This window comes from Schistosoma mansoni, chromosome W (assembly GCF_000237925.1).
Source record: "Schistosoma mansoni strain Puerto Rico chromosome W, complete genome".
NCBI lineage: Eukaryota > Metazoa > Platyhelminthes > Trematoda > Strigeidida > Schistosomatidae > Schistosoma > Schistosoma mansoni.
The window spans coordinates 42,848,201-42,871,288 of NC_031502.1; the positions used below are offsets into that span (position 1 = coordinate 42,848,201).

At 29.9% G+C, this 23,088-nt stretch overlaps 1 protein-coding gene across 1 annotated transcript; it reads right to left on the reverse strand.

Moving 5' to 3' along the window:
- Positions 1-251: 251 nt before the first annotated feature.
- Smp_168610 (putative myelin transcription factor 1, myt1) lies at positions 252-22,151 on the reverse strand (the record flags this gene model as incomplete). The annotated part of the gene is made up of 7 exons (XM_018789782.1): positions 252-651; positions 2,491-3,424; positions 4,729-4,796; positions 10,066-10,156; positions 17,870-17,910; positions 20,395-20,488; positions 22,004-22,151. The coding sequence occupies 7 exons, from the start codon at positions 22,149-22,151 to the stop codon at positions 252-254; spliced, it is 1,776 nt and encodes a 591-aa protein (XP_018655191.1).
- Positions 22,152-23,088: the final 937 nt, after the last annotated feature.

The following is a 23,088-nucleotide window of genomic DNA, read 5'->3' on the forward strand; positions in this document are numbered from 1 at the left end:
CATTAACTAACTGGAAGAATAGGCTAAGTAGTAATATCAATAATGTCTTATTTTTACATTTACTATATGTCCATAAAGCCAAATAACTCAGTAACTGTGTATATTATATCTGATTTCCTATAGATTTAATGCTAAAAATATACATGTAAAATATGGTGATTTTATAAAAAGTACTGTGATTTCCGTTACCTTCATTTAGTTATTATTGGAAGTGAAAATCTTTTGGTTTCGTGCATATCTCTCATAAATTCCTAGTTGAATGCAAAAAGAACGTTTGCTGCTTCGAAATCTGACCTTCCTTGTAATAGATTTATACATCCCATGTTAGTAGAATGCTTTTTGTTTGCATAAATATGTTTCTTATTTGAATAGACATCAACTGATGAGACAGTTCCATCTATAAAACTATTGGAGTTTAGAGATAATGATATACTCATTAAATTTTTTGAATTATGCATATCTGCAAAACTATTAATAGTAGTGGGATGAGAAGTGGCTATGATATTAGCGTTGTTTGAATTCATTATTTTCATAGTTGAAGACAAATTTTTTACTTCTTTTTTAGATTCATGTAATTCCGGGCATAGATTACCGATTTCAAATGATCGACCAATTACTTTGTTCGTTGGCACACTATCACAAGTATTGAGACTGAAGAAAAACGGATAAATGATGAATAAATACATGGATTTGTTAATTATTTTAAATAAACACAATTTAGTTACCAATACTTGGAAGAAAGTTGTATAATCAAAAAGGACTGAGTCATTTCAATGTAACATCAGTCAACTACACACAATTATTTACTTTGCTTTAAGTCACATATTTACTTTAATTAACTAGTTATTTAAACTAAAGAGGAAGCCACTAAAATGTACAAATGCAATGGTAAATGTGTATAATGATGTAATTCATTAGTGTGCGAGTAGAGAATTTAGTTGCATCTCATAAACTTTTCTTGACCACATAGAAAGAAACATGAACAACTGGTTGTAAGACGGACTCCCAAAGTACAAAACGAGTAGAAAAACGTATTCATGAGGATTATGATCAATTATATGCATTCATTTCAAACCCATTAGCAGCCTTTAAAGGTGATCTTGTACGATTCTGTCTAAATTTCAGAAAAACACCAGGATAGAAAGTAAATCATATACAAACAATTACAATCCGAAGTTACAATTTCATTTATTTTGTCTTTCAAAATATTTACAAATGATAAAGTATCCTACTCATTAATTTCCTTATTTTATGACCAACAGTTTTGGATAGAAACATAAGAGAACTTTTTATACTCTTCACTCCTAAACGAAAATATTGGAAATACAAGCTAACACCCTATAAATAGACTGACGTTAACTTCTAGATAATTTTATCGAAATATTGGAGCATCTTCGTCGAGAAGTATTATTAGTTAGAGAACCGCTGAGAAACAAACTGGATTGTCCTTAATTATCTGTACTTTATATAATATTTATGTTGAATCATATAATGCTTCATTATTTGTTCCTTTCATTTAATTAATAAACTGAGCTAATTTCACAATCAGATTTATTATTGTAGACGAAAAGGTACCATGATTCAGAAGTATTATTTCACTCTCATACTTTTGTTATTACATAACAGTTTGACACAATTTATTTGGTCTTAAGATAGAACTTATCAAACTGTTCATTATACTTTTGCATTTGAATTCACGAGTCGATTGAGGCTAGATCACCACCGTTTCGTCTTAGTATGGGACTCCTCAGCAGTGTGCATCCACGGTCTCGCCCGCGGGATTCAAACCACTGACCCGGCACCCAACAGTGTTAATGTTAAACTTCAATGAATCCATGAAATCGCCCTACCGTCCAGCATTGTCTTCAGCAAGTTACTATCTCACAACAGACCTGGTTGAACTCTACTGATTATGGCCTCTCACTAGAACTTCTAGGTTTTCCATGGTCGTCTAACTTCAATTGACTCGTAAATTCAACTATAAAGTTACTAAAATCTCCACAAAACCCCCTTCTGATAATATTCAGTATACATTATATATATATATTGCCAAAAATACTTGAAAATGAGCTTGGATTTATAATGGTAGATTTCCAGTAGTGTATTATTAAGTAGCTATTTATTTGTCTTGGTATTTTTTCTGATCAGCATTCAACCAACTTTTAAATACCATAAGAAAAGCAAAGCTGTCCCCTCGAGTGATTTTATATAAGTGTCTAAGTATTATCATTTGTATGATACAGTCCCTTCGTTAAAGATTAAACCGATGCATAATGCTTTAATTAATAACATTATTCTGAAAAAATTGAAAAGCTAAAATTGCTTTGTACTGAAACTTTAATCTGTGAGTAGTTCAGCGATTAAAATTATTAAATCTATTTTTTATTGAAGAGTTTAATTTGACCAAGAAAATATGTGCCCAATTATAGAATCTAACTTTAGAAGTTCTTTATAAAAAACAATAATCAAATCATATTACTTAATAATTACATTTTATCTTTATTTCCTAATTGATTCTTTGAATGTACAGATAAATCAATTGGACATTCTGATTTATTTTCAATGCATATGGAATTAGATATTGAATAATTTTTGTTTAAATCTGTGTATGAATCAATCATTGGTGATAGTGAATATTGATTTATTGGGAAACTATTGTCATTTACTGAAACATTTTCTGATCTATAATTAATTTGTGATAATACATTTGATTTCTCAGATGTTGCATTATTGATAATATTTTGATCAGTATCAACTAATTTTGTTGGTATTAAGTGTTTACCCCTATATTGTTTATGATACATGAAAGAATCCTGAAGTATACCACATCGTGGTAAATTTAAATTGTATGAAGCATTGTTCAAACATTTTGGGAAATTCATATCTTCAGGTTTTAAAGAAGTTGACTTTTCTAAAATATTTGACAATGGTGAGGACTCTTTCATATTTGAATCATTATTATTGTTATTAATTAATGAAGATGAATTAAGCATGGGATAGAGAGTTTGTGAGTTATGATATAAGTTAGCCATATTAATGTCATTATTGGCAATTGTGGTTGAACAGTTGAATAAAGTTGAAAACTGTGGTGTATTTATGAGGTTAGGTAGCAAGTTATAAAGCGATTTAGAAAAAGAATCAGAGAACTCATTGACCAAATTGTTTGAATTTATTGATTCAGTATGAATCATATTTTTAAGAGGAAAGTTCGCAAGTAAATCTGTTGGAGGAATTCCTTGAAATGGTTGTGATTGTTTAATGAAATCAGACAATGGTAACGATGATGTGGATAACGTTGAAAGTGATGAATTACATGGATTAAGTTTACTGTTTAAACTACTTGATTGGTGAATTTTTTTAGAAAACGATGCATTACTTTCATGATTCACTCCAAAGTGATTTGATTTATGCCGTGTTTCAATTTCTTTATCAGGAAAAATAAACGATGAAAAGATGAAATATCATTGAAATGCTGTGAAACGATTTTATTTTTTAAATAAAATCGAAATATTCACTTTTAAAAACGATGTACATCTAACAATTAGAGATTATGAATTCGTCCATAGTATTTTAAATGAGTCCCTTAACTTACTTGCGTACTTACACCTGTTACCCGTCGTGGAGGAGCATAGGCCGCTCACTAGCATTCACCATTGAACGCTCTCCCAGGTATTCCCTTCCAGTTTCTTCCACTTTATATTTATTCGTTCTATGTCTGCTTCAAATTCTCGTCTCAATATGTTGTTTGACCTTCCTCTTTTATTTGCTTTCCTTGCCTACAGGATTCCAAGTTAGTGCTTGCATCATGATACAGTTTGATTTCCCCAATGTGTGTCCTATCCACTTCCATCGTCTTTTCCTAATTTCCTCTTCATCTGGAAGCTGGCTTGTTCTCAACCGCACTAGGCTATTGCTGATGGTATCCAGTCAACGAATACTGGGTGTCTTGTGTGGACAATTGTTTGTAAGTATTTGTATCTTTTTGATGATGATGGTTGGATTAGTTCTTGAAGCTTCAGCCCCATGCGGTAGAACTGTTTTGACGTTCGTATTGGTGACAGTGACTTTGAGGTTGGTTGACAGTTGTTTTCAGTTTCATTATAGAATTAATTATAAAAATGCTGCCCTTTGTTTATCAATCCTTGCCTTCATATCCCTTTACAATAAACTGTAAATCAGTGCTATACCGAGAACGTCTTTCTCAGATAAGAAAAGATATGTGGTTTTATTTAGTCTCGTGAATACTGTCTAAAGACACTAGTTATCAAAGTATCCCACTAAATAATTATGACACGAAAAGTCCTGTTGAACATTAGATACTTTTGTTGATTGTTACGGATGGAGACTGTTTGCATATCAAACCGAATACACGATTCAGAATTGGTAAGGTGAATGAAGTCTGTAATTTCACAGGGAAGTCGGCATTCTATGACTTGGATCCTTAGACATTAACTTTATTCTAATCTGAAAAGAATTTAACTGCTAGTTAGGACAATAATTCTGGTCGATATGTTGATGTTGTCAACTTCCATACAACGTAGTTGACCGAAACTATTTCATAAAGTTTCTATAATACAGATCTATAATTATTACACTGATATATTAATTCCACATTTACTTCGCATAAAAATCATGTTTTGATGATTAAATTTCCTAAGTTAAATAGTCAAAATAAAACTGTATATATAAAGAAAATAGAAGAACTTACTAATTTTGATATTGACTTACTTTGTGGTGATAATGGCCTCTTTGATTGTCTGCTTCTATTTCGACTTGCCAGAGGACAACCAGAAAAACTGTTATAAATCAATCAATCAAAATATTGGCATATTTAAAAAATCTGGGAAAATATTGAAGTATACATTTCACACTTTTAGTAAATAAACTATCATAAATGAGAGTGACAATTAATATAGTTATAGAGATAGAACAGAAAAAAACTACTTGACACAGGCAGTGTGTCATGAAAGTAGTTTTTCAGTAACACTTATTGTCGGTCAATTAATCATTGTTTAAGAAAGATTATTATATTATCAAAATATGTGTTACAGTGAACTTGAAAGTGATTTCCTGTAGAAGACAATGAAAAGTGACAATAGAATTTTAAAAATTCATATTAAAAGATGGTGATTTCTCCGATGGAAAATAAGAGTCACGCTTATGACTTACTAAGTGAAGATATCTATATACTATTATTGATATTCACATTAAGATTTTAATTCATGACGGAGTTTGTGATGATGTTTCTATCATTATTAGTAGGAGTATGAATAATACCGTTGTTGATATTCAGGAATGAATCTTGATTAGAATTAGTTCACATTGTGAATCTTGTCCTGATTATCTCCACATATATTAAATGATAATGATATAAACATCATAGAAGTTGGACGAGTTGCTGGCTATCTGAACTCAGTAGCTCAGTAGATAAAGAGTTGGCACTTGAAGTAAACTGCACTATATCCAAGTACAAAAAGGATCATCATCACGGATATGCAAGTATTTTCATTTGATGAGTCATAAACAGGACAATACATGCTTCCGTGAATACATTACTTATAATCCATTTATTCTGAAAAAATAAGGATTCTGGATAAGTGAGTTAAATCTGAAAACTTCTACATTTTGTAACTTGGTAATAGACAGCCTGAAGTAATTGGTAATTTATTATCCAAATGAAATAAAAAAGTCATGAAACTGTGACTTTAATTTTTGTACAAAGTTATATAATTAGACACTGTACAACATAACTGGTATAATCTATTCCATAAGTATATGAGTAGTTGAGTATTATCAAAGCACAGATTAGTGAGAAATTAATTAATGGCCATTTACCATATATATATGTAAAATGGAAGATCAAATGTGATTTCAGGATTAATTATTGTAACAGGTGAAAATATATGATTTTAATTTACAAGGTTTCAAAAATATTGATCAAGAATAGACCTGTGGAACGAATCAACTGGATTCCATGTTCTCGAATTAGCTGGGCCACATGTCCCAAACGAAACCTATCCAAAAAATTTTAGACCTCAGGAAAGCAAGTGGTGATTTCAGATAGGTTTTATTTTGCGTATCTAGAACTGCAGTTTGCGTTGCTGCTTTCTACTGTTATCACTAAATTACTTATTCGGTCATGTATCCGATGTAAGAGGTGTTAGAGCTAGGCTACTTACAGGTTAGCCCGCATTAACAAAGGAAATCTGCAATAATAATGAATCTAACTCTCTTCTATCTGTCCGGAACTTCATCATTCAGTGATGAAGATAGAAATGACACCCAGCCCACATGGTAGCTACTTCACAAGTATTATTAGTAAGATTTAACAAACTCTAGAGGATGGAACATGTCAAATTAGTTACTAATCCATAACTCATTGGTGACAAGAAAACGAGCTCTCCCAATAATAGAAACGATTTACCTTTATTTATATCTTAATGTATATGATGGAAGTAGACAACAATCTAGAAAAATTATTTAGAACTCGGAATTTCTTGAACAAAAACATAACTAAAATCCCTGATTATGGATATTTTTAGTTATGATATGCCTTGATATGGGTTGTACTGACAACATTAGCATTGATGATTAGTTTGTAAAGTTTTATAACTAAAATTTTCTGTAAAAAATTCACTACAATCTAGTTAACATTCACTAAGTAATTATGATGTAAGTTAAAATGAAAAATTCAATTTACAGATAAAATTTCATCGTTTGATTTAGTATTTTGTATGTAAAAGCAGGAATATCGGTGTTAATTAAAATGCCGAGCTATCTATTGAACTATAAAAGTTTGTTTTAGTCACCCTAATAGAACTATATCTAAACACATTTACCAACGATATTGTATTCTAACGTAGATACCTAATTACTGTTAAAATGTTGGATGTTTGTAAAATACATCTAAATGGTATACTTTTATTCATTTATGTAGACTATTTCAATCCTTATTGATGACTATAACATTCATACTATGGTGTGTGCTACTGATGTCGACATATATAAGTAGTATGTATCATCAGTCGAAAATGGAATGTCTGGTGGCATAAGGTTTAGAAGATCGAAGGAAACAGAACGAAAACAAAGAATGATTGGTGTGGAAACGAAAGAACAATGAAGTCTGAATTGATTGATTGAGATTTTGCAGAACAAACAGTCAAGTTTGAGATAATTTATTGACAGTTTGCAAATGAAGTATTCACTGTATGGTTCTCACGTTTTACTAAGATATTCTGTAATTTGATCCCCAATTGTATCCTCGTTCACTACAATACTATGGATTTATCTTTTTCCAAAACTACTTATGAATAGAATTTATACCTTTTATCTAAGTTAATTTTTTTTTCTGTCTTTGTGAATTATTATCATAAAATCAAAATGCTACCTACCTCCATTTAACATAAATTAAAAGTTTCGAATGATTTAATTGAAATTAACGAACAAACAAACAATGGGAATAAAGGTTATTAAAAGGAGTAAATTAATAAATATATTACTTAAGTAGTATTTGTTAGTTCAGTCATTATATTATTCTAAAACTGTAAAACTTATTCATAAAATGATATATCTTCTCCTTTTAATTATATATATACATATATACAACTAATTCATTGTACAACTGAAAATGGTTGTTTGATTTTTAACAACTCTAATCCATTGGGATTATAACATCAAAATTAGAGAATGAATAGAGTTTTTTTTGTTGTTGTATCAAAATTGAGTTAATTTGACTTTGGTTTGAAAGAAACTCTCATTTCCTCTGAGTATCTAACTCATGCCTCTTTTGAAGTGTATATGTGTATACGAGAGTTGGTTTCATGTCACACAATAACATAAAATTTCATAAGTTCTCATGCTAAAATATATATATGTCTGTATATAATGTCATAAATGACGCAACAAAATGTATATTGCTACTGTTTTATGATATTACCTTACTGACAGTTTATGAATTATGAAGAGATATATCTAGATATATAAACATATAAATAGAAAACGGGGGGTGGAGACTGATTCTCATTCAAATTCTACCCACATGGTAGTATTTTTTCTTCTTCTGAGATATGAAATAACAGCAAAGTATGATATACTTGTCTTTATTTAAGTTATGTGTTTAATCTAACAGGTTGTATATATATATATATACTACAAAGATATGTTATACGTGAACATATATGAAGACTTGTACACAAGGGAAATAAATCTATCTCTAGGGCTTGGATATCACTTTGTTTAACATATAATCTGAATAATATTTGAATATGTTGAGCATAAAAGTGAATAAAGCAAACTGAATTATTAATATTTATATAAAAAAAAGATAAAGATGAACATTTTTCTTTGTTTTAATGAATTAAAAATTCACCAACACTATACAATAAAATATAAAGTTACAAGAAGATTAAGACTTTTTAATGACTATATTATGTAAGCTCCATATTCAAACTTAATTAATTGGACATTATATTTAACGGTCATATGGACTCAGTATTTAAAATTTTTATAAAAATATATTGTACGCTCGATTTGTATGATAAAATATGTAGATGACATCAATAATGTCCAAGGTTCATTACAATGCACGATAAAACTAAATAATAACTGAAACAATTTTATCCTAGCTTTATAAGCAAAGATGGAGAGTGGCTGGCAGTGGAATACATGATGCGCGTTTTGTCCTATTTGGGACTCATCAGCTAGATGTACCTGAATCTCAGATTTGATGTTCCCTCTGGGATTCGAACCCAGTAACGTTCGCTTCAAATGTCATCGCGTTATACATTTAGCTACTGAGTCCTGTTAGCCACCTACTTGTGCAGTGGAGTGAAGTTTGAATTCACTTGGTATTGTTTGCTTGAATCTCCCCATTGAGTTTTAGGACTGCAATTGTTTAGTCTCTTGTTGGCATGTGTGCAGTCCTAAATAACAATGGGAAGATACAAGTAAACAACACCAAGTGAACGTAATTTTATCCTAGTTTAAAATGTTTATCAATGCATTTATACGAACTATTACGAAACGGAAAAAAGAACCTTTATATTTTGTTAGACGTAAAATCACATTCATACCACTGATCTTCTGGTTATTGGCTATATGACGAAATCATTGCTCACTATCACAGCTAACTATCTACCATACTTTTGATTGTCCTGAAAAAAATCAAAGCCCTTTATCTAGAACTACAGGATATTTGTCTAAAAATCAGTCATATCTTACTTCGAATGTTTAATATGATAATATTAAAATGTTTATAATTAAACTAATATCTATCCTACCTATTTACACAAGATTCCGATTTCACTAACTAGTTTTATTATTGTCAGTACGAATTCATTTACAATGAAGAAGAATAACAAGGTAAATAAACTAAGGTAAAATTTAAATATGAATAAACAATCATCTATGAGAAAACTCCATTGAAACTAAACCTTTCATAATTGACTCACTACAACTTTTGTGAGTCTAGATACTGTGACGCACCGAAAAATAAAAAGAATGAGAATGTTAATGCATGCAATCATCATGTTCTTCTGACAGTAATGAAATTGAAACATTTAATACCCAAAGTGATGACAGAAAATCCTGAAATTTTAAATCAAATGTTCCAATGCTGTTTTATGATTAAAAAGAAAAATCAGTTTGGCGGTTTAAGGAAATGGTCAAATATTACTAACATCATGAGTCAAACAAAGTTCCACAGCTATTTAGAACTTGAAAGTATTGAGCAGCTGTTTACTCCTATTTTGGAACTCTTCAAGAGTGTGCTGAGTTGATCGAACTTTACAACCTATTTTCCAAAATCGAATTTAATTATTACTTAAAATGAACTTTTAGGACGACTTATTTTTATAAATAATCAATGTGATTAGTATTAAATGTCAGATATTCTATAGTTAACGACTCTACTAAAATATTCTTAAACATAAATGTTCAATTTTTAGTAAGCTATAGATTATAATTCTAAAATATGATTATAATACGATTAATATATATATATATATATATATATATATATATATATATATATTCATCTATTTATAAATTTCTTAGCGATTTGCTTACCTTCTATGAGATGAACGATTATTATTAACATGTCCTCTACCGGTACATCCTGGAGTTGGACAATGTAAAGTTTGATGGTAGAGAGCCAGTTCTATGAATCAAACAAAAGAGAAAAAATGATAAAAATTAAATATTAATGTTATATTTTAATGCGAAATCAAAAATAAACTCCAATTACCTTTTGAATATCATAATTAGTTTTGGATTGATAATGTTAAATGACCTGAAAGCACTGGACGGCCTTTTCGTCCTATTGTGGGACTCTTATAGACTACTGAGTCGGCATCCAACGATGTAAATGTCTAACTTCAAACAATCCACGAAATTGAGCCAACGTCCACCATTATCTTCAGTGAGTTACTATCCCACAACAAAGCCGGTTGAACTCCACTGGTCACTGTTTCTCACTAGAACTCCAGGAACTACCTCTTGAGGAGTCCCACGATAGAACAAAACAGCCGTCCACTGCTTCTAGGTTTTCCATGGTGATCTAGCTTCAATTGAATCATGATCTCAACTAATAAAATTACTATAATATCCACAAAAAACCCTTCTGATATAAATGTTAAATGAATTTAGAATTAGATGAATTGAGTACATTGAAAAGTAACAACATAGAATTTTCAACATCCTAATGGGTAGAAAATTTTAATATCTGACATTTCACAGGTCAATGTCAGTTGTTTCTTCTGAGTTATAATAAATACACCAAGTCTTTTCCTATTATATAACTAGTTTTAGGAAAATCAGATAAACTACATTCAGTATGTATTTATTATTTAAACTATGTAGTGAATACTTGTGAAACATACAAGTTAAACATGAAAAGTAATAGATTGTAGCTTGGTGATATGATTTACAAATGCTAAATAATTACTTACAATGCTAATGATAATTTTGTAACGATCAATGTCAAAAGTTCTTATACTATTGATTATATGAGATATTCTGATTGTAACTTTCATATCTACTTTCTATTTTTAAATACATTACACAGTAAAAGCGTTCCCGAATTCTACAATTATTATAATGATGACTTAAGTAATAAAGACCAATGATTTTGATAGGGTGTTGCTCTCTGAGCTCGATGGTTTGGTCGTGGAGCTTTCATCGTTCTTCTGAACGACATCATTAGCACAAACTTCAACCTGAAAAACCAATGATCTATATATACTGACTACTTAGTAAATACTTTAATTACCTTTGTGATTCACAAAACTACAGATAAATAATAAAACAAAAGAGTAGTCAAGCGTGAAATTACCCAAAAAAACTTTCAAAAATTATGTTTTGTTCAAACACTGATTTTGTATTGTATTTTAAATGTCTACCTGAACAGTTGTCATGTTTGTGACATACTGCTTATTCCAAACATATTATCATCATCATCAATATCATCGTCATCATCATTATTAATACATGTTGACGAGAAGTTAAATAATAGATTCTTATCTAACCAAAGTCATAGTTACACCTGGGAGGTAATGCTGAACAACAGTTTAACTATGTGCATCAATTATGTAAACAATGCGAATAAATATAACTGATTATATATTTTCTGCAGATTGTGATAAAAATCAACGTGAAGTTTTTTTTTCTTCTTCATCTTTTCTACATTTCTTTTTACAGATGATCAGTTCTACTAATTCGCATGCCTACAATCTAAAACCACAGACTTACACAATGAAATTAGATACCTTGACAACTAATAACAGTTTGTACATTGCATTTAGCACACAAGAATAATTATTTTTTCGTGTCTTCTACATAAACAAAAAAATTTAGATCAACTATGTTCGTCTCTTTGAGAAATCTAAGATTCCAGTAGAAAGATTAGTTACTAACGTGAAGATAGTTCCATGTACCATTGTTTACATTCAATTGTGTATGAAGTATGAAATTATATTATTATTTTTTTTTCCTTTTCTACTTTTTTATTTCCTTTTTCCTTCCCACAATCATCTTTATTTTTCATCAACAAATGTTTACTTAATAATATGAATGGTAGTTTTCTTTTTTTATATAGTATAGTATGTATATAGTATACATATGTGATTTGTCAGGTTTTAGCAAACACCTAGACATAAACATATAATCCTCAGTAAGGAGGTGAAAACTAGTTATTCACTTATTAGGATTTAGTCCATCATATATAGTAGAATGACTTCACTACGCATTATATATAATATGTATCAAATCTTAACAATAAAATAATCATGATCTGTCAACAATATAATATAGTATGAAGATAAAATGTATCTTTTCAGTTGAATTCGTTGGTTAAATTATAAAATAAATAAACATTAAAACTGGATACATTTTAAATCGGTATGTATTTGTGTTTTTGCTAGACAAAAAGGATCATTTCTTATTAATCATTTACTTTAGAAGAATATTTATGTTGATGTTTAATATTTCACCGATCAACACTGTTAGATCTTAATGAGTTGCATGAAAATAAAATCTAGAGTTAAAGTGAAGATTCTGAGTAAGTTTAAGGTAACTATCATTATAAACAGACATAGCTTAGAAAAAATAGCTAAATAGCTGTTTCATACCCTTTTGAAACTTTTCAGTAGTAGGTACAAATAACCTCATACGAAACCGAACATAATAACTTGAGGTTTTACAATGATCACAATACCACTGGGCTACCTAGTGGAATTCATTGGTTCTATGGCTTTTCAAGTAACATTAATTAATGATGAAACTTATTGTGAAAATGAAGAACACTGTGGTTTGTGCAAAATTCACTGACAAATCTGAATAAAAATACTATTACACATAATTTACAAAACGTTGTTCCGTGAAAATTTACACTTTTAATTTTTGCTAACTATTAAACAGTTCATGATAATATGAGTCAGTTGTTTATTTCATTATTAAAGATTGTATTGGCTCATTATGAACTAGTTGACTTTTTATATCAAAAATGAATTATACACATATTCCTTTTTAATTGATCTACATACTGAAGAAGATCTACTTACTGTGGAATTTTATTTCTGTACAAAGTGTTACTTGTCAGTTATAGCAATTCATAGAACATTTAAATAAAATAGATACTAATAAATTTTATTCTCTATAGAGAATAATATTCGTGTTGTTCCGTTGTACTATTTAAACGTGGATTAATGTGAATTCGGTTATTTGTTCTCTGAAGAAGTGACTTAAACCGAGTCACGAAACGTTAGAAAATCTAGTTTTTCTACTTATTGGGATATTACAAATATATTAATTCATTTATAACAATCTACCCAATGTTTTCTAATGTACATAATGAAGTTGAGATTAATAGTTAAAATGAATTAATACATTTGACTAACATATCACAATTAGGTTTCTGTATAAAACTATTGGGTTTAGTGTATTTACTTATCATTGTATTGGTCAGGTACTCGTCATTCGAATGAAACGCATATCCTGGATTCCAGTGCTAGCTACCATCCATCTCTGCCTATAATGATTGTGACATAAGGCACTATCGAGACAATCCATACAGGATATATATGTGCTAATAAGAAACTGCTCAATAGCAGTCCTAAACATGAATGGGGAGATTCAAACAACCAGTATAAAAATGGATTTCATCTGTATTTGTTCAAATAAGAGGTTCTCGTGAATTAGTTTATTATTTACTATATTTTTATTCATCTTACCTCATTAATGGAGGATAAGTTTAAAGATAGATTGGTTAGAATATTTCAAAAAAGTACTAATTTTTCATAGTCCTCGAACTTGATTTTGCCATAAAGATTACTTCTTTAAGCGTTATCTTATCCTGTTGTAACATATGTGGATATTCTTTTAGTTATTATTATGTATTATGATGATATTCACTTCGTATAAACTATAATAAGTGAACAAACAGCTATACATCCATACAAATATTACACATATGGATGAATAAATTTTTCATAGGGTATAATATATATCTTATTGTATTTGATTAACTATATAACATGTGGTACTATTCTACAGAATTGTGATAAGATTATGAATTCCTTAATACTTTATATTTTGAACAACATTAATTTCTTATTTTCTCTTCTCTCTCTCTTAACTCTAGTCTAAACATACACGTGGTTTTTCAAATTAGTTATTAAGTTCCATATATCTTTAATCTATTTGCATACTACTTATATCTTTATAACTAGTGTACACATTTGAATAAGTAAAAAAGAAAAAAAATCAAATCTTATCAATATGGTTTTTCTTTTTAAGCAAAGCAAAAATCTACTAACAGGTATCCATACAAACAACACATACCAAAAAATGTTTAATTAAAGCCAATTTAAAGACTAGTTCACTGATTAGAAATAAAAATGAAGTCGCGTGTCCAATTTTCCAATTATCTTCTCTAATTTGAAAAGATGAACAAAAAATTTTGCTTAGTAATTCTCTTTTTTTCACCCTCCAAAAGCTTTCCGATTAGTTTTCTTAATAACTATTAAGAAAAAAGAATATTTGCTTGATTCTGTTTACCATTTTTAATGAGAGATTTCATATTGCCAAAAGTGGTAATGCAGATATATATATTTACAAATAACAAGAAAGATTAGAACAAAAGAAAAACTATTCACTTTATACCAAAAAGAAGAAGGAATATATCATTATGCAAGTAATTCTACCAGAAATATATATTAATCTCAACTCTTACTACTTATACTATACAGATATATAAAATAGTAGTATTAACAGGTGCATCTACTTATCACGATGTTTAAGACTTCATTTTATAGTGTTTGTTCTATTAAGACACAATAATAGCAGTCAATTAGTTCATGGTAATTTTGTTTCACTTTTAATACTTAAGAAATTTAGTTCAAAAAATTGGTAGTTACTGTCAAATTAGCTATATATGTATATGTATATATAAGATTTCTTAGTGTGTGACTGTTTAAACTAGGTCGAATTATGACAGATTTAGCCTAGTTTGTATGCCAATCTCTTGTTAATATTATTATTTATTTATTTAAGGTTTATACTAGAAAACATCTGTATTAAACTAGATAAGTTGATAAACTAGATGCTGACTGATTTTATATCAGGAAAGTTGTATTGGTATGTAGGTGGGTATTTAAAAATGATAATCTAAGATTTGAAACCGTTTTTTTGTTTTTTCAGAATATATTTGGAGCGATAAAAGTTTATATATTTAGATTTTTATTTTCGTTGCGGACTAACTGCAACTGTCGAACAATCATAAACAAATGATTATGGAATAGATGTTTTTTTAAAGTTTGGGATATCTCTGGTGTTTCAGTTTATTAGCTTCACTGTAAGTAATCTTCACTAGTCTTTATAGTGTAAAGAAAACGCAGTAGTTTGACAATGAACATGTAAAAAAAGTTGATTTTCAAAACTTCATATGAATGAAATGATATTTCTGTTTTTGCTTAAGTTAACAAACTGTCTAAAAAGAATTTCGGTACTACATTATGAAATTTAGATAATATACAGTTGTAGAATATATATTTATTCGTATTTCCATCATAATATATGAGCTAATAAGTGTAACAAACGAGAACACAAGTGAGGACCACCGAATGTATCTGAACACAAAATTACAGAATATCTTAATAAAACATAAGAACCATACAAGAAATACTTCATTTGCGAAATGTCAATCAATTGTCTCAAACTTGACTGTTTCTTTTGCGAATATCAGTCAATCATCTCACACTTCGTTGTTCCTACATTTCCATAACAATTGTTTTCTGTTCCCATTATTTCCTTCTCGACCTTCTGTTCCTAGACATTCTATTCCTGACTAGCTTATATACTACTTATGTCGTTATAAGTAGCACATACCACATTAAGTAGCCAGGATAAATAGACCTGTATCAGTTATGATACTAATCTGAATTACTCATTGGATTAAACAGTATTTGTTGATTGACAGTATAGAATGTATATGATTGTGAAAATAAAGCAATCATAAATAAGTTTAATAAAATTTCTAGGATAAAATCGATTAGCAAAACTAACTAATCTCTTACTATTCGAGGAAATGTTAAGTTTATCATAGAAATACTGAATAAGTTTATTTCATGTTGGCTTATCAAACGTAAAAAATGAAGTGACAAAGTTAATTTTCAATAAAAGGGAGTTGAGATTTAAAATTTATAATGCTGTAAAGTAGACATAAGAACTTTCGTCTAAATTAGGGCGAATAGTTTCACAGTATTTGGACGCCGAGTCGATGTAAGACATTAAGTAGGAATAATATATTTGTAAAATCTCAGCGAATGAATTTGAAGTAAATCCAACGTTTCGCCTGGCAATCTGGTCCAAGCTTTTTCAAGGAAATATATTCCTATTCAATGTTATAAACTAGATATTGTTAATTTATAGTCGAATAGAATAAAACAAAGTTAAACACCTTGAAATCAAATACTGTGAATATGAATAAAATAGTGATAATCTTCTTTCTTTTCAGAGATTTTGTTATTTATGATGAATTAGTTTAAGGTTGTGAATAAAATAATGATTATATTTAATAGGACGAAATGGCCGTTCAGTGCTTCCAGGTTTTAAATGATGGTCTAACATTTATCAGTTCATGATTTCAATTTCATTGCTTTTGAAATATCAATGATCACAAATAGAACTTTTCACATCATTTCTGTAATAATCTTCTGAATAATTTCACAACAAATCAGTCTTAATATATCCTAAATGCTTATTTATAGAGATTAACTTAATAAGTGACCAAATCAATTCCTAATGATAAATCTGTCAAAATAAATTGTTCTGTGTTTACTTTTCATCACATGGAGAAGTTTCTATAATTTACGAATTGAACAATTCTTTTACGTATATTGATGTAACCTATCTCTAACTTTTTTCAAACCTAAATGTTTCATTCGAGATCAACTTGAACTTTTATACAGTACCAAAAAACAAGTTGTAATAGTATTCCACTAATAAATTAGAAGGTATTTGTTTCATATACATTATTAGATTGAAATCTTTAATAGGATTAGAAGTTCACTAATTTCTGAAGTTTAAGTCCTCACAGGTTTGGTTTCATTGAATAGTTTGACTAGATTATAAAATGAACTTAAATGTTATTCGCGGATGTAAAGACGAGGATCGACAAAGCAAGGACCACATTCCTACAATTGAAGAACATTTGGAACTCAAAATAACTCTCAACTAATCTCAAAGTGAGAATCTTCAATACGGACGTCAAGACAGTGAATTATACTGTACGAAGCTGGAACGTGAAGAGCTACTATATCCGTCATCATGAAGGTACAAGTATTTATAGACAGCTATCTACGCAGAATACTCAACATTCACTGGTCGGATACCATCAGCAACAGCTTTCTGTGGGAGAGGACAAACCAACTTCCAACTGAAAAAGAAATTAGGAAAAGACGTTAGAAGTGGATCGGACATACATTGAGGAAATCACCAAACTGCATCACGAGGTGAGTGCCAGTTTGGAATGTTGAAGGGAAGCGGAAAAGAGGAAGGCTAAAGAACACATTACTCTGGGAAATGGAAGCAGATATGAAAAGGATGAATTATAACTGGAAAGAACTGGAAAGGATTGCTTGGGTCAGGGTTTGATGGAGAATGCTGGTAGTCGGCTTACGCTTCTCTGTGATGAGTAACATGCGTAAGTAAGTAATTGTTACTCGATTAGCTTTGTTTCCAATTATTATTAAAGCCTAAATATTCTTTCAAATTAAGGTTATCAAGATTGTTGAATTTCGTTGACTGGTTCATAATTTTATTGGAATGTTTTATATTTAATAAATTTAACTTATTTATACAAGAGTTAATCACTTACCTGCTACACTGGCTCTATCTTTTCGTGGACAACCAGAAACACTAAAAGCAATAGAATAAAAGTAGAAAGCTATATTAATTTATACGGTTAATAAAAGATTATAAAGTCTATTAATAAGTATTGATGCTAATTTATATAGACAGTGAGTTGTTTCAAAAGATTTATGTCATACTTCTGTATTACTATTTCGAATTCCAGCCATGCTCACAAAAGATAAATGTTAAATTCTGTTTCATCATTAAGTTTAGTCACCTATCCAGTTCTATTATTGATGATCACTTATAAGATAACTATAATGTATTCGATTGTTAAACATTTCACCAGATTTTAATTTCTTTTGAAGGTCTTTTAGGAAATGATAACAGACCATAAAAATAATTTGTAGAGATGAAATGCATAAAAAAACTTTTGTGAAAAGTATTCTAACACTCAATAGATATTATTAAGTGGAATTTTGTAGATATCGTGTGCAAATATTCAAAAACAAAATAGATCATTCCGTAACTAATAAACTTAAATTATCCAAGCTCTATAAGCAAAGATGGATAGTGGCTAACAATGGAATCTAGGATGCGCGTTTCGTCCTATCTGGGACTCATCAGCTGGATGTACCTGCATCTCAGATTTGATATTCACTCTGGGATTCGAATCCAGTACCGTTCACTTCAAACGCCATCGCGTTATCCACTTAGCTACTGAGTTCTGAGAGTCACCTGCTTGTGCAATGGGGTAAAGTTGTATTCACTTGGTGTTGTTTACTTGTATCTTCCCATTGTTATTTAGGACTGCCACTATTCATCATTGCTTATAAATCTTGTAACTTCAGGCAATATCGAGGCAGTCTGTACAGGATGCACATATGCTAACAAGAGACTGATCAATTGCAGTCCTAAATGACAGTGGAGTGATACAAGTAAACAACACCAAGTGAATTAAATTATCCAAGTTTATTTAGCATCCCAAAAGAAATATGAATTGGTTTGTTTAAGAACGAGTGTCTTATTTAAAAAAATTGTGAGCTATACTTATTTTCAATTCATTATTATTCGTAGTAGTATCATATTGATGACAGGTCTTATTGAATTACATGGTATTTTTGTAGTTCATATCACGGAGAGACTTAAACAAAACAACCATCGTAAACGAAGAAGCATCGAGAAGTTATTTCTTTATGGATTAGGACTCCCCAGTAGTACGCATCCATGACCCCATCAGTAACTAGTCAGTGATATCAACTATTAAATTCCACAATCTAGACAAACCTAACATTATCTAATAATCACGTGCTGACTAGCGACTGAGTTCAAAATGTAAGTACTGAAGTTATAGTAAGAACCCTTGACCAATGAAGTTCAAATATGATAAGTTTTAGTCCCTCACCCACTAATTATATTAGATAGTTGCACAGCACCGCGAATTGATTGAAGTTAAATATATGAACCACTGGATACTAGCTCAGTTGTCTAAATTTTAACCGTTCGTAAAGAGAGCCATAGCTTCTGGAAGTAGTTTCTGAGTAATACCGAACTAGGACGAAGAGCTGTCCTGTTTTCCCTCGTTTTTAGCGATTGCATCGCTGAGATCCATTTGTGATAAACAATTATATAATTTCCACAAATACTTTGTAATAATTATATTTTTAAATTTAACGGTAAGTTCTTCTTTTGCAGTTTTTATTAAATTAAGCAAGACTTACCACATAGATTATATACTAACATTTCACTCATATTTATTGTATCCTAAACATAATCATTCACTTCAGTGATATCATTAAGACAGTTAATTAATTTTACCGAGATTAAAAGCAAATAATCGAAATTTGGGATTTCTAAATGACCATTTCTGAAATTATTACGCGGCAAGTAAATATTGATCATATGGGTACTTCAATAATCATCTAATTGAACATAAGTAAACAGCCTTTTATAGACAACCGAAATAAACTACATCAAATGTATCACTAATTACTTATTGCTTAGTCTAATACTAACTAATTACTAAATTAGTAGTGAGTTTTTCTACCTACTGAGGTAATGATTAACTGATTGTAGAAGAATGAATTACTATCTATATCCCAGAACTAACAGAGTTGATTCAGATAGTATTGTAACACTATTATTATATAAGCATCTAAGGAATTAAGAGCATATTATAAGAATCTCAAGTACGAAATTGATATTGTAATAAATTTTAGTTTTGTAAATTTGTTTATTACTGTCTCCATCAACAAACGTTTATATATTTTACGTTAAAACACATCATTTTATTTTTCAGTAACTTAGTCTAAAATCTCGTTTGACTTAGGACAAGGCTTGTCATATTGTTATTAATGGTGAGGTTCTTACTAGAATAAGGTATTCATTTAACAATAGTTCTTATCCTCGTTCATTTGTTTAAGATCTATTTAATATCAGTCGGAATTGTCTTCCATAAACTGAAATCAGGGTAACAAGTGGATTGGTATTTTTTTAAAGAATAACGATTTATTCTACTACGAAATTAATAAACATTGTGAAAGCACTGACCTTCTGTGGTATGAATACAATCCAGTAGCATGTCCAGTTCCATCACAATCTCTTATTGGACATCTACCCTCAGTATTTCGATCTTTCTTAGACCCTGAAATAAAAAGAGAAAACACTATATTTTTGTTACCAAACGTTTGTAAAATAATTCTTCTGATAGTTACCAGTCTAAAACACAAAATGCCTGCTTTTCTATACAGTTATATAAATTGCAACCTAAAAACATTACTAGTCTTCTTTTAGATAGCTTAAAATATCTAATGTCAAATAAACATTTTATTATATGCCAAGATTCATTTATAATAAGCACGTTTAATTCTGAAAAAGTTAATTTAATGAAACTTTCAAATTTTAATATATATGTAATCAGAAGGGATTTTTTGTAGATTGCAGTAATTTAATTGTTGAGTTAATCAATCAATTAAAGCTAAACCACCAGTCCATGAAATTAGTTGAAGGTAGACACTAACACAGATAGATGCCGGTTCAGTGGTCTAGAGGATAAGCGTTCACGCGGGAGACCGATAGGTCCTTGGTTCAAATCTTTTGAGGCGAGATCGTGGACGTTCACTGCTGAGGAGTCCCATACAAGGACGAAAAGATCATCCAGTGCTCTCAGGTTCTCAATGATCATCTAGCATTAATTGACACATGAACTCAGATATATATGTAATCAGTGAATTTAGCGAATAATTATGGAATTATTCATGTTAAATCATGAGTTATTTATTTTTATTTAATTTAATATAGTTCGGATAATGTTTACAGTCAAATTAGAAATCCTTTTTCACTTTCAGTTAATAATGAATAATTGAAAACCATTTCGAACCGAAGTTCGCAGAAATATTATTCAAATGACATCATTTTTACAACATCCCATATTGCTTGTTTAAGACTTAATATTTACATGAACTCGGTAAGTGAAATAAGGTATATATTCATACCCTTCGTTGTATTAACAAGATAATTTTATAGAAAATAATTGGTTAATTACACAGATCTTATAATCTCATTTTCAGTTATTGAATGAAAAGATTGAAATTTCTTTAAATAAAGTAATAATATTTACAAATAAATTAGATACAAAGGTGAAGGATGAATATTTACTGAATTATCAGGAGGGAGTTTTGTGGAGATTTTAGTAATTTTATAGTTGAAATCGTAAGTCCATTGAAGCTAGAACACCATAGAAAACCTGGAGGCACTGGATGGCCGTTCCGTCCTATTGTGAGACTCATCAGCAGTGCGCATCTACGATCCAGCCTCAAGAGATTCCAACCCAGAACCTATTAGTCTCGCGCGCTAGCACTGATCCAGCATCCAACGGTGTTAGTCTCTAACTTCAACCGATCCACGAAGTTGAGCAACCATTCACCAATGTCTTCAGTGAGTTGATATCTCACAACAGACCTGGTTGAACCCACCTGGTCACTACTTCACACTAGGACTCCAGGAAATACCTCTTGGAGCTTGGGAGTCCTACACTGGGATGAAACGGCCGTCCAGTGCCTCCAAGTTTTCCATGAAGGTCTAGCTTCAATAGACTCACGATCTCAACTATTAAAAATAATTTTCATTTGAAAATTCAATCTACCAAAATTATATTTACCTTGAATAGATTTTATTTTAAGAGAAATATTTTGTTGAAAATTTTTTCTTGTTAAATAATCATTTGAGTTAGTATTATTATTACAATTGTCTAAATCAGATTTTGATGAAATAGAAGATGAAGGTGAATTCAATGATGATGTATTCATAATATCAAATAATAGCAAATTATCATTATCATTTTTATTTTCATTCATATTATTATTTTGATTTAATTCATTATTTTCTAATAAATAATTAACAAAATGATTTGTTTTCTTTGTATTATCATTTTGTTTAGATAATAATGATTGTTTAACTACTAAATTGTTATGAGTAGTATTATCAGTGATATTATTATTGTTATTGATTTTGTTCTTTTGATTATTTATAAGATAATAATTGTTATTATGTATAAATTCAGATGGAGTAACAAATTTTTTCTGATCATGATATTCATTACACATTTTGGTTGGATTACATTCGTTTCTTCCATCAATTGGTAATAAAGTTCTTGGAATAGGTGATATCTGTTCAAAATTAGTTGTTAGTTCATTTACTGAATTGTCTAATTGATTAGTGTTATTCATCCTAAGGGTAGGTAAGAAAATAAAAATTTCAGTAAACAATTATAAACTCCTTTTTTACAAAACAGAATATTTTAAAAGATAACACATGAATATTTTCAGAAGGGGCTTTCGGTAATTTTATATTTGAAATCGTGAGTCAATTGAAGCTAGGGTTTTAGTGAGAAGCAGTGACCAGTGGAGTTCAACCGGATTTGCTGTGAGATATCGACTCACGGAAGACAATGGTGGATGGTTGCTCAACTTCGTGGATTAGTTGAAGCTAGGCATTAACACTGTTAGATGCCGGCTCAGTGGTCTATCCGTTATGTTCTTTGGCGCGAGACTTGTAGGTCCTGGGTTTGAATCTCTTGTGGCGGGATCGTGAATGCGCATTGCTGAGGAGTCGCACAATAGGACGAAATGACCATTCAGTGCTTCCAGGTTTTCCATGGTGGTCTAGCTTCAATTGACTCATGATTTCAACTATAAAATAAAATATATATTTATGTATCTACGGTTAATAGTTTTAAAAAAAAGA